This window comes from Lonchura striata, chromosome 7 (genome assembly GCF_050655825.1).
Source record: "Lonchura striata isolate lonStrDom1 chromosome 7, ASM5065582v1, whole genome shotgun sequence".
Classification (NCBI taxonomy): Eukaryota; Metazoa; Chordata; class Aves; order Passeriformes; family Estrildidae; genus Lonchura; species Lonchura striata.
In genome coordinates this window covers 24,633,338-24,647,000 of record NC_140709.1, presented here as the reverse complement: position 1 = coordinate 24,647,000, position 13,663 = coordinate 24,633,338, and the positions used below count along the sequence as shown (strand labels likewise).

Here is a 13,663-nt window from a genome sequence, read left to right as displayed (position 1 = left end):
AGACTGTGAATAATACAACACAGTGATAACAATCCCAGTGACTAAAATCTAAATTTTACTAAATCTAATGAAGTTTTAAACTGCTTCTGTGCAACATCAGAAGTACTGTAAGTCAAATGTGGCTACTACTTTCATCTGTAACAGCAGATTGCAATTTGTAGCTTTTAGGGAAACAGGAGAAAAAAAATCCAGAACCAAATCCCACCCTTAGATTAAAAACTGCCAGATGACAACAACTGAATACCAACTAAAACTAAACTATCGCAGACACTCAAACATTATCTTAAAAAATATTTAAAAAAAAAATTAAAACCACAAACAAAAAAATCTCACCACAACAACAAAAAACCCCAGAAAAATTAAACCACCTCATACATGGTGTCTTTCAAAGACTGCTCCTGCAAAGGCCCTGATTAATGCTGCTATCTGCCCAAATCTCCAATTCCTCAACAACACAAAAAGTAATGAAAATGTAGAAATGCCTTCCTAATGTTACTTTGCGGAAAACTAAGTGTTGCAACTGACACCTGATGCTGCCAGAGATGTCAAGGGATCACAAAGAACAAGAGTCATGACCCAGGATAGATGGTAAGATGGTAACACAGCATCATGTAGCACTTCAAAGCTGTGAACAGCCTTGCTGCTTGAGCATAGGGTGCTGTATTTAAAAGATTATCATAAAGGACCCGATTACCAAAAGACAAGACTATTAGCAGCAACTGGAAGCATCACAAAGGAGTAGCTTGGATTTCATTGTTTCTGTAGCTAACAAGGCCGCAAATGCTAAAGCTACATATTTGGGATTTGTGGAACAACAAATTCCTACCTTACTCAACTGTAACTCTCTAGCAGTTTTTCTAGTTTTAAGACTGTCTAGTTTATTTCCCAGGACACCATTCAGGGACAGCCACTGCAGCACAACAACTTCACTGGACAGTTCCAGGTATAAACAACTTTTCTCTATACCACTATATCCTGTCACTGGTAATTATTGCTACACCTTCCCATTCTGCTAGATGCTCTGAGAAGAACAAAGCACAATATACAGATGTTTCCAAGTGGACCGAATAAACTAATTTACATAAAGGGTTCCCACATTTTACATCCCAAGTTGGAGACATAACTTCATGATCTGCTCTAACTTTGTCAAGCTTAATACTCTAATTCTGGATGCCTGCCTCAAGCAGAATAAGATACCATTTTAACCTGGACCAGTTGAGAGATAAGGAAAAAAAGTGTTTTGTTTCTAACACTTCTTAAAAAAGTGAAGACTCCTTTTTTCTGAATCACTCCAGCTGCCCTCATATGTTGAAGACACTCTATTTTATTTTTTAAATATATGTTTTGTTGCTTAGGAACAAACCCTTATCTACAAACAAATCCATTTAATCATGCCTTTAATATATGGTCTGAATGATAGAAAAGCCAAGAAAGTCACTGACAGCTAATGAGGAGACTGAATATATGAAAAAATGATTTTTTTCAGAAAACCCATCCTCTACCACCTGAGGTATGAGTAGACTGTGGGCACATCATTCCCATAAAGAAACTGAACATCCCCTAAGTGATCTAAACTACTCATTTTAAATAGCACTCCTTCATGCAAACTTCCTGTCATGTGAACAACATGGAGATGGATAGCATACAATCTGAATGAAAGGTTCCAGCAAAGGGGGAGTAGGTCCAGGACAGACAAAAATATTTTAAACAGGGGAGGAAAGAGCCAAAGAACAGCCAAGCAAAGAAATTCAGAACTTGGCTCATCTCTACGGCCTTAGTGTTTCCCAAAGCTGAGTCCAGTCTGGAGTCTCAGTGTATTCCAAGTGCATTTGCTCCTCTCACAATGATGGACTCACTGGCAAAATGTCCATCTTCTCCAGTGCTACTCCACTTCCTACTGCCATTGTCATTACTATACTGGTTTAAAAGGCAAAGGTTCAACCCAGCAGATTACCCACATGGGGAGCAGTAAGAACTGATACCATGCTGTTATGCTTGCACTAGCTTTAACAACATGTAGAGGATTAATGCTGCACAGAAATTAGGAAACAATACAATTAAGACAAGTACTTTGTGCACCTGTGTTAAATGGCCTGTACTTAACATCTCACATTCTCTACTCTTGAGATGGGCACCCTCTAAAAAGAAGGTGGGAAGAACAAGGGAAGGACTGCTCTACCCTTAATGTCCTACTGGATTAGAGACCTAAAGAAACTGAAACACAAACGAAGCATGAGACTGCAAAAACGCAAAACAAAACCAGAGAATAAGGACATCAAAAGATACCCTTGCTACTGAGCTCCTGTATGACAGCAGATCAGCCCTTTCCTCCACCTTCACAGCTGTTTTTTGTATGCTATTTATTTTACAGCTACCTATTCTGATAATCTGCAATGCAATTTCTCTACATACTCAACACACCCGGCAGCAATTTGGACATGTGCTTTAAACGCATTAATTGCTTTACACTATAAAACGCAAATGGAGGCAGGACAGCATTTTTGTATTATTTCTGCCAGGTGAAGGAAATTCATTAATAATTGGATACTCTATTGCCATAGATACTATGGCAATAGCCAGCAAAGGCAGACTCCAGAGCAACTTATATCTGCTCTTTGGGAAAGGTTTTGGTAAAAAAAGTTTAAATGAAACTGAAGCTGTTCAGAAATCAGTAAGTAAAAAGCTAAATACTAGGCAGCACTTAATTAAATTAATACAGTACAGCTTAATTGCTACAAAATGAAGAATTATGTAAACTTACGCATTCACATAGTTAAAATATATAGCTACAATAACTGCTTAAACTGACCCACGAATACTGCAATTCTCATCTCAAGCATAAAAAAGACCAATCTGAACAGCAAACCATGGGATGAGGCTGTAAATAGTCCAAGAAATGCAATTACATCCTTTCAGAAGCTAATAATGTCTATGCAATTTCCAAGAAAAAGGCTGTTACAATCGGGTATTTGCCCGACTACCAAACAAGACAGGATAAAAGCAAACAAACACAAATATTTACCTTATTGCAGTAAAGCATCCAAAGCTCATACAGCCTCTCTCGGGATGCCATTCCTCCCCTTCCTCTTCCCGTCGATCACCGCTACTTTTCTCTTCAAGATCCTACCATACTCAGTTCCCAGGCGCTCTTTCCACAGTTCTGCTTTATTATTAGTTATATCATGACCCGAGAAGAAGCCAAGTAACAGGGTCTCAGTCTCTCCTTCTCGAGCAGACAACGAAGTGCAACACAAGCAACTGCAAACAAGTGTCAAGCATGTCCGTCCTTCGCCAGCGCCGCTTCGGTTTTAATCTCTGAAAGTGAAAACATACCCTTCAGGCCTTTGGTGGAGAGAGGAAACAAATCCGCACTTAAAGCCCACGGACAGCCTGGGGACTGGGGCGGCGGCAGGTCGCAGCGCTTTGCTCTCTGACACTGCTCCCGCTGACGGAGGTCAGCCGATGAGTGTTCGTGGCGCCTTCTCGCTTTGCAGCGGGGGAAGCCGCAGGGCCGCCGGAGCCCCGGGTACCGCCGCTCCCGGCGCGGCAGTGCCAGCCGCTGCCACCGCCCTTCGGCCCCGGGCTCCGCGGCCGCTCCGGACCCCGCCGGGCCCCGCAGGCCGGCGGCTGCCGGGAGAGCCGGGGGCGGGGGAGCGGCCCCGCGCCGCGCCGCCGCCCGCTCCCGGCCGGGACCGGCCGCCCCGCGCCGCCACCTACCGCGTCCCGGCCTCCCGCAGCTCCCGCCGCGCCCCCGCGGCCTCTCCCGCAGCCTGCCCGGGCCGCGGCGAGTGGCGGCCGGGCGGGCGGGGCCGAGCCTCGCCACATCGCCCGCCCCGCCCGCGCTCCGCACACGCCCCCGGCCGCCGCCGAGGGCGGGGAAGCCGCGGACGCCATCTTGGCAGCGGGCAGGGGCAGTGCCCGCCCGGGGCAGCCGGGCCGAGGCAGCGGCGGAGCCCCGGCGAGGAGCGGCGAGGAGCCGACCCGGAGCCTGCGGCGCCTCACCCGCAGGGCCGGCGGTCCTGCCCCGCCTGCGCCCCTCGGCCGCGCCGGGAGCGTGCCCGTAAAGAATCAGCATCCCCATCCTCAGGAGCTCAGGAGACCTCCGCACTGCTTTGCTCCATAAGTAACAGAGGTTACCTAGCACATACACACGTTGTACGTATGCTCCAGATAGCCCGCGGAGCATGGATATACCATACATCCAGCCTGCCGCCCGTGTAAGGCAGCCCCCTACCTTGTATGAGTTTGCGTAGGGCTACGTATTTCCATGATGACCCTTGTATGCGGAGTTTGCATAGGACTAACGAACCAAAGTTATAATTCATCAAAAAAAAATTAGATTTCCAAAGGAGAAATGCAAAAAGGGATCCCTCAGCTTGCGCGTGGCCCTGCCCGAGTACACCGTCCTGTGCTGATACAGCCGAGACACCACACTCCAGTGAAGGATTTTCCTCCTGCTCCTGCAATAACAGCATCTTCTCGGCATCACTCACGGGCACTCCCTGGGGAATGGGCTTCCCTCGTGTCCTGCTCCCCTGGAAAGTGAGGCTGGAAGTTGTGTCAGACTCCAAAGCAGGGAGGAGGCAGTTTAAGGAGACATGGGGCATCTCTCTAGTTTGCTGGCAGAATCACACTCCTGCAACTTTTGGCCACAGCCCTGGTCCGTCTGCCACTGGATCATCTCCTCACTTGTGTTCATACAGCTTCATGCAATAAAGCATTGCCATTCATTACACAGTTGATTACTTTCAGGGGATTTTCATACCTTTGCAATGATTTAATACAAGGTTTGGAAATCCTTTCTAAAGGAATTGACTGTGCAGTATCATTGTAGTGTCTGCTACATTAATTTTTCTAGGGATGGATAAGTATCACCAAGAGCCCAAAGACAGATTGAGATATGTTCCTGCAACAGGCCTTTGCATATTTGTCTTGTTTTTAGAATATCAGTGAAGTTTCCCTGGAGAATTTAAGAGCTAATTTGTGCTTAATGTTGTTTCATGTGTATCATCACTGTGGGAGTGGTAGAAGTATCTTTTACTGCAATATCTAAACATAGTACCTAGCATGGATGGAGGGACGCTGACAAAAATGAGACTGTAAAATTATTTTTAGTTGTGTGGTACATGTGCTCTGATACTTGATGCTAGCCGCAATATTCTGCTACCTTGAGGATGTAACATAATTTTTTCCATCAAGAAAAAAATAGGAGCTTAAAGTCTAGCTCTGTCCCCAGGGCAGGATCTGCTGAGCTTAAACAACCCCGGTCCCCCTTCGGTGAAACGTGCCAAGGAAAAAGAGAGAGCCTGCCTCCTCCCTGAGAGACTTACCTCAATGCTTGAGTTACTGCTGGGAGCTCCTCCCTAACAGCCAGCCTGCATCACCTTTCTAGCAAATGTAAGCCACTGCTATTAGGCCCTTCTGCAGTAATTCAATAAAAAGAAGCTCTTTCTGGCAGGTCTTTTGAGTTACAAACTCTGATCACATTTGTTTGCAGCCTTTTCTAGACTAAACAACAGTTTATTTCAAATTTCTCTTACAACTTGCTGCCTTTGAGGAAGTCAGGCCTTAGTGAAGCCATGTAAAAATCCCAATCCTCCCTCAGATATTGCTCTGCTTTTTTGAATTACTGATTCCTGTAAGAGCAGCTGCTCCTACACACACCAGTCCTGCAACAGCCTTCAATGAAGGAATAAAAAACCATCCTCTGACAGAAATGGGAGACTTCTCCCTGGCTAAGTGCTGCCACCCCCATAATTCGGATGCTCCCAGACTACAAAGCAGCCATTTTCCACTCTGCTGGAGTTGTAGCAATGTAGTTATTTTAGTGGGCCTAGGCAATCAGTGCTGCTTGTGTAGGCAGTTCTTGCCTTATATAGGTGCTCTAGCAGGAAAGTAAAGCATTTGTGATTTGCAACAGAACAGTCTGTTCCTGTGTCATTCAGGGTGAGTGGTCTCCTGGTCTGACCTTCTAGAGGTTTTCCTAAGCCCCGTAAGGTTGTTGAGGTGGCTTTGGGATGTCTGAATCACTGGGTGTATGTCAAGTATAGTATCTCCCTGTACAGACAGACATTTAGTATTTTCTATTTTTTTCTTACATAGATATATGGGCAATAGTGGGAGAGGTCAGTGCAAAAAGGTGGGTTACAGGTTTGTCTCTGCAGGTGGAGTATAATTCTAGGTGAATTTATATTTCAGTGTACTTACCTACACAAATATTCAGCAAAGGATATGGAAATCAAAGAATGGAGGAAGGTGTAAAGAGAAGCTTTCCCAGCTATGGATGGGTACTTTAAAATGTGCTTATGGATTGCTTCAGCTGTGAGATAATTGTTAAACTTTTAATTGCCTGCTCTTCCATAATTATATATCAATTATTTCATGGACCTTAAACAGTCAGGTAGGCAGTGCTCTTTTGTATTTCATTGTCCCTTAGCTGCTGTCTTGTGGTAACTATTTACAACAGTGGTTATTTCTCATACTTTGTTTATTACTTGTGGGTTTTAATGTCTCTCATCAGGAGCTGTAAATTAGTAACTCAGTCATTTTACTGTGGAGTGAACGGGTTTGTCAGCCAGTCCGGGTAACAGAATGGGTAGAAAGAAGGGTGTGGATAAGGAGATGGCATTAATTTTGTGTTGAGGAAAGACTTAACAAAGAAATAGACTACACTGGATTGTAGTTTTGAGTCCAGGAACCTCTGAAGTGGCAGGAAAAGCCTTATAATATTGCTTTTGTGAAATCATGCTTATATTCTGTGGATGCAAATGAAACAGGCAAAACTCTGTATTTGACTTTTAGATATTCTCAGGCCTGTTGTTTGACCCTAAGGCTTCTACTGAAACCAAGCCCCAGACCAACAGAAATCATGCTGAGATGAATGTGTGGCAAAGCTTTTAGCTGAGCTTGTTCTTGATGTCTTAAAGCTAATACTTTGTTTACCAACAATAAAGACTTGAAATAGAAATGAACATGGAAATTAGCTTAGAAAGGAACCTGCCCCTCAATAATTGCACCTTTTTTTTTTTTTTTTTTACAAACAGGCTCTTGCATAGAAGCACGGAGTAATCTTTACAGTGTAAATAAACAAATGGCCTTGTGATTGCATGTAGAATTTCCGTTATCAAAATACCTTTTGGTGAATGTAAAGAAATAAGACTTTTTGGATGCTAGTTTCTGGACATTGAAGCCAAAGTAACTTGCACAGGGATGTGGTGTGGCTATTGGAAGAGGCAAGCTAATCCTTGTAAGATTCCAAGGTCTCTGTGATGACATTTTGCTGAGGGTGATTTGAATTTCTCTGGCTATGATTGCCAGATGAGTTTGCAATTATTCTTTTAGTTAAGACAGCAAACCTAATGTTCCACTTTCCTTCTGTTATTATATTGACTTTGTACTGCAGGTAATTCAGAGCTTGTTAGTTATTCATAAAATTTGAAAATGTGAAGGGATTAAATGTCCCTTGACATTTAAATAGGTATCTAGGGATTTTAGTTACTTTCTTTCATAGTGTTGGAGACTGGCCACAGCTAAAGCTGGGAGGTGATGGTCTGGCTAATAGCATTAAGTCCCCCTGCCTGCCCTGCTTTCAGATATACGGGGTTAAGCCATTCACCACAGACTTAAATTCAGAAAGGAATTTACCCCAGGGTAGCCTGGGACCCTGGTGAGTATTTTTGTCCTTGCCTGTCCTTTCGGATTGTTTCCACGGGGGCCTTCAGTATAATGACTCTACTGTTGTCAAAGGCTCAGGCACTGACTTAATCGCTTCTGTTCCTTTTCAGTAGTATGGGCTCCCTTAAGTTTACAGCTGTGCTAGGAATGTTCTTGTAGGGGTACCTCTTAGAGACCCTTTCAGACTAAATAGATAGTAGGTGTTTATATGCTTTGATCTTCCTAGGTTCTTAAGCAAAGAGTGAAAATTCAAGATGAGAGTTGTCTTAGGACTGCCCCACTCCTCTGCTGTCATTTAGATTAGCTATGCAAGAGCTAACATGTAGATTTGTGCTACAGCTGTCTTTCTTTTGCAGATGCTTGAAGGCACCAGTTGTTACTGCACAAAGTTGCATCATAAAATTGTTCTCCTTCCTTCACCAAACTGCCTTCTTATTCAAAGTAAGCCATCAAGCCATCCTTTTCTGTACAGTCTCAGTGCCAGGGATCAGTGAAGTTACCATACTTGCACTTCATTCTGGTTTAATTAAGAGGGTATTCAATGAATTATTTCACTGTGTTGCAGCGCTCAGCAGTATGGATCTGCAGTATGAGTCCTGAAAGCAATCAGTGTGTCAGAAAAAAACAACATAGCAGCAACCAAGACTGAAGGATGCGTAGGGGTCATTAGTCTCTCTTGATCTGTTTGAATTTAATTCCCTCCTAGCTGAGCAGGGTAATGCTGTCTCAAAGATGTCTGCAATAGCAACTGGGAGCCTAATTTCTCTTGGTTTGGGGAAGAAGGCAAATGAAGGAAAGTAATTAAGGGAAAATTGGCTTAGGAAAGTTCTAACTTTAACTAGAGGTGGGGTTGCAAAATATTAATACCACAGCCTCCCAAAAGTTAGATGTTTGCTGCAAACACACTGAGTGCTTTTGAGTGGGATGTAAAACTAAATGTGTGCCCTTGTGAATATCCCAGGCTCCTGAGCACAGAAAGGGTATAGAGACCTGAATGATGGCTACTGTTGTAAAACATGAAAGGTAGTTTTAAAGATTCTGCAGTGGACTGTAAACAGTGTGGTGGTATTAGAGTATGTGAGAGACTTGTGGGGGTCTACTTGCACACTGAACTGGTTGTAGAATCTTTAATATAATGGGTCTCTCTTTTGGTTCCTAACCCCAGCCCCTAGGGAAACCAACTACTTCTGTGCTGTGGAGGGTCAACATGAGTTCATGCCTCCAAATAGTGTGAGGTCCTGGCCAAACAAAAGAGCACAGTGTAGGCCTTGAGCTGGAAGTAGGAGCAATTCAATCCTGTGCAGAAATCTGAATTCAATACCAAGTGGTAGCAGGAACTATTGGGCACCAGGACTGTTTGTTTGTTGGGTGTTTATTAATCATGAAGTGAATAAGCAACTGAAAGATTTATTTTGCTATCTGTAGCATTTAAAATAGTCATTGCTAGAAATAATTTTTATTAATAAACTTGGTAAATACTGTAGATGCTTTGCTCAGTCTTAAGCCATCCAGTGTCACAGCTGGAGGCTTGGTATGCAGTATTTCCATGATGACACTGTTTGCTGACAGCTTGTCAGTGTACTCACAGAAGAAATACTTCTGTGAAGGCCATTGCTTTTATGGGGCAACATGATCAACTCAATATGATCCTTTAATCAATTCAAGCATGGAGCTAGCCCATGGGCTCAATTACAGGTGGAGTTTGGGATTTTTATAATGATAAATGAAGAATTTTTTCTCTAAGGTCTGAAAATTTTTGTTGTTGTTTTTGTTTTTGGTTTTTTTTTTTTACATTGAAGCCCACGCAGTGCTGGCAGTCAGGAGAGATTCCACCTTCAGGAAATATTGATAGCTTGTGTAGATGGGACATTCTTAGATTATCCAGCAGCTGGTTTCCACTTTATCAGGAGTCGAGGAAAGCATGCAGGTCTGATGGGTCTGTGGTTGTGTCACAGGAGCAGCCCTCAAAGAAAGACATATGCTGTAAAACATAAGTACTCCCAATCATACTGGAAAGTATTTGAAAGATGACTGGGTTTTGCCTAGGTTGTACAAAGCAATCCAAAGACTGCAAGGGTCCATAGGGACACTTCTACTGAGCCCTAAGACTAGCAAAGCCTTTATATCCATTTTCTACAGGATGTGCAGATCATTACTGCTGTCTTCTTTTCTCTAGTACTAGAGAATGGTGGATGTCCCTTTGGGACTCTGAAAGTGGAGAGCAACTGTTAGCACTATTTCATGCTGAAAGTATCCTGTTAGCAGCCTTTTGACAAGTTTTTGGGAGCATTTGGAGAAAATGAAACCCCATTTGCTCTTTGATAGCTCTATGGATGACTTCTATTTATCACAAATTCATGCAACTTTGTGCCCATCTCCTGCTCCCAGTCCTGGGTTCCTAGAAATCTTTTGTAATGTAAAAGACAGACAAAGGAAGGAATAATTCCGCTATATCTGAATCATGCTGAAGCTTTCACATCTCTTAATCATACTGGAAAAAAACAAGACTCTTCTGTTCAACCCAAGAGCCTACTGAGCACTTTAGGTCTGCTGGACTGCCAATCTTAGCAGCAGTAAAATAAATTTAGAAATAATAAATTCAGTGGTATTGTTTGGTGATATTCCTCACATTTGTTTGTTATAGGTTATTTAAACTTATTTTCCGGACATCTTAAAAATCCAAGATGATATAAACTTTAGGTCTCTCTCAGAAGTTGAAAAACTAAAAGGGAAATTAGCCAGACAGAAAGCATAACCAAAGTATTTTTTATGTGTAACTGTTTTAGTATTTGAAATCTGTCAAGCACACTATAAGCTTTCTTCAGTAAAATTATTAGAGATAGATAATAAAACAACCACTTGAGGTTTCCTCTCTGCATCTTTTGTTGGTAGACCAACTAAAGATGTTTGCAAATGTACTTGCCTACAAGCAGCTACGCCCATGCTAGGCTGTTTGCTCCATTCACTCAGCTGTTTTTATGTTTGCTATTTTTGCTTGGGTCTGTGACACCTTTTCTGTCATACTTGCCTTCCTTTTATCTCCTTCCACACCTACCTTTGAACTAAACTTCACAAATTTTATTAATGTGCAGTGTATTTTCATGTTTCTTACTCATACTGCATGAAGGTATTTGGGGTCTTTTTGTTCGCTGTCTTCTTTTTCAACCAAAATGCTACTTGCTTTAGGCTTTCTTGCATGTGTGTTTCACTATGAGTCTTGTATGTTGATTTCATGAAACTGCAAAACTTCAGGGACAAATCTTTAGCTACCCTGTTATTACACAGCTCTAGTTCTGTGATTCTAGTGATTCTAATGGCTTCTGTAAATGATATCACTATTGTCAGCCTCTCTTGGGGGCGCTTCCTCAGCCAGGAAGTTGTACCCTTTAACATTGAATGCAGACTGAGGGAAGAGTGTGCTTTGAAGGGAAGAGGGAAGAGGGAAGAGTCTAGCATTTGTTTCTGAATACCTGTATGCTTTCTTTGTATCAAAAAAACCTTCTTCCTCATGGCTAATGCTAAGCAATATGCATTCACTTACAGGAACAACTTCTATGTGCAGGCCTGTGCTTGTATTTGTCAAAGATCTTTGTCAGGCTCAGAAGAGTTACACTATTTTTGGTTCTGTGATCATGCTTGCTTTGTGGAGCAGGTTTGTCTTTTGGATGCCACATGGTCCTTACAGATGAATACAGTGGGCACTGGACTTGGTAATGAAGTTTGGAACTTGAGAGATCTTGAACTTGAGTAGGGCAGGTGCATGTAAATTCCTTATTGGAACAAATGGAGAGCAGCCATCATGGGTTAGATACTACATCCAACCAAGTAACTTCTAGGAGTAGGCACTGAGGGAAGGGTAGATATGAAGCAAATATATATGAGATTTCATTAAAATTTCAGAACCTCAAGCTGTTTTAGCTCAAGAGATTTTCTGATCAGGAGGTTTGTTCTCTCTTTTTAAAAACTCACAGTGGATTTGTCTTCTAAGTATTCATCCAGCTTCTTGAATCCTGTTCCTAGGACCCTATGCCACAGATGAACTGAGCACTGCAGGAAGGGCTGTGGGTTGATCTTAAACTCTGGAGCCAGAATATCTTTTTCCATCTGTTGCAGGTGCCCTCAGTCAGTACACTGTTATGACAGCTGCTTTTACATGGAGATTGACTGCTTTTGCACCTCAGGAAAACTCTAGCATAGCAGTAATCTGAAAATAGCAGTGTTTTTGTAAAGAAATACAGCCTGCATGCCAGCATCTGTGGTGCCTGCTACCAACCTTAAAGCAAGCTGCAGGAGCCTATACGACTTGCTAGTGAAAACTTGTACATAATGTCTCCTTGAGATTCTCTGAACATTTGCAAACAAAAGCAAGTGCAGCCTCTCAGTGGTCCTTAAAACTAGGAATTGCCACCCTCCTTGTCTCAGGTGGAAAACTGTGGAGAAGTTTATCCACCCCTAAGCTCTAGGCTGTGGCAGAATCTAGAATCCAGACACCCTACCTATCACTCTGATCTCTGAATATTTATTTTGTTGGTTCTTGCCTTTTGCCAGAGGAATTCCAGCATGTAATCTACACATCACTACAAGCCGAGGTTCTCAACTGCACTAATTGAACCAGATACTTTGTTGCAGTAAGTAGGCATATGCTAATTGATGTCTGGGGAACCGGTCTCTTCTTCCTTTATTTTATTCCTGCTGAAGACAAATGAAATATTTTTATTTCCTGTTCTAAGCAGACAAGCAGATACTGTACCGTAACTGCTGTGTTGTTTTGCAAACTTGGCTTAGCTAAGCATACTAACACACATATTCCTTACACTGTGCAGTTCCTATAAATGCACAATATTAGGGGTTTGGGAACAAGAGGAAACATGCTTTTCACACTTTTGCCCTGAGAGCCAAGTTGTTCATGTTCCATTTCCCTCTGGCTGAAGCATGGTGTTTTTATGTACACCAAGTATTTGCAGTAGCTGAACAGCCTACTTTATGCAGTGAAGGACAGGCAGGAGGGCAGAGGTAGTGTCCCATGTACAAAAGAAAGGACAAGAAGGGCAAAGTATAGTTCTATTTTCCTCTCCAGTGTTGTCAGGGAAAGGCTGGTGAGGATCACTAACAGGCTGTTGCTGTTGGGTCATGTGAGTATGAAATAATGGCTAAATGAGGTCTCTGACATTAGTAAGGAGAGATGTGAGTTTTAAGCAGTCTACTCAACTGCTGTAAAAGTTGCTTGGTTTTATTCAAGGACTCCATTATCAGAATGTTTGCTAGGCAAAACAAAATCAAAGCCTACCATTTCAAGCCAAGATGAAGTGATTTAAAATGAAATCTATGCTAAATAAGGTTACAGAGTGTCCTAGTTGTTCTGTGCTCTCTGTACTGTGTTCTCTTTCCAAAGAGAGAGTTTTCTCTTTGCTGAAAAACAGTGGTATCCCTGGTAAGTATGGAGATGGGATCTATTCCTAGATTGAAAACTTGTGAAAATAGAGAACTTAGATGAAAGAATCAGATATTTCCCTTCACTTACCAGAGTATGGTAAGTGTACACTTATCAGCAATATGTAGTTGGGCCTTTAACACTTATGTAACTTATCATGCCTTAACTTATCATGAGCAACTGGCTGATTGTGAATATATTTTAAACCTATACCTCCTCTTCCCTGAAAATGTGAAAGAAATCAGATTTCCCTCTGGACTGCACAACTTTAATTTGTTTGTAGTACTGAAAAAAGATTTGTTTGAACCAGGATTTTGAAATGTATTCACTGTTTATTTAGTATGAGGGCAGTAACAGTGTGTGTCAGCCAGCTTCTGTAAAGAGACAATTTTTGGCATTTACTTTACCACAGTCAAGAATTCTTTTCTGTTCCCAAGTTTTCAATAAATACAGTCTGCCCTGAATTTAGGCATTTCATACAAGAATCAAGAGCTACCTCAGACATTGAAGTAGCAGATCTCAGGGAGATGAACATAACCTGAGACAAATATCAGTAAT

The 13,663-nt window shown here is 42.4% G+C and overlaps 1 protein-coding gene across 2 annotated transcripts in view; it reads right to left on the bottom strand.

The window, feature by feature from the left end:
- Positions 1-13,663, bottom strand: part of NBEAL1 (neurobeachin like 1) — a 91,356-nt gene that overhangs the window by 76,344 nt on the left and 1,349 nt on the right. Inside the window, exons 1-2 of one of the 2 annotated variants that reach the window (XM_085585180.1) lie at positions 3,718-3,831; positions 3,023-3,315 (exon numbers count right to left, since the gene is read on the bottom strand). In XM_085585180.1, the coding sequence (XP_085441306.1) occupies positions 3,023-3,073 (51 nt within the window). In that variant the 5' untranslated portion in view covers positions 3,074-3,315; positions 3,718-3,831. Of the gene's footprint in view, positions 1-3,022; positions 3,316-3,717; positions 3,832-13,663 lie in introns of those variants that run through there. The other variant, XM_085585181.1, reaches the window with a different exon arrangement.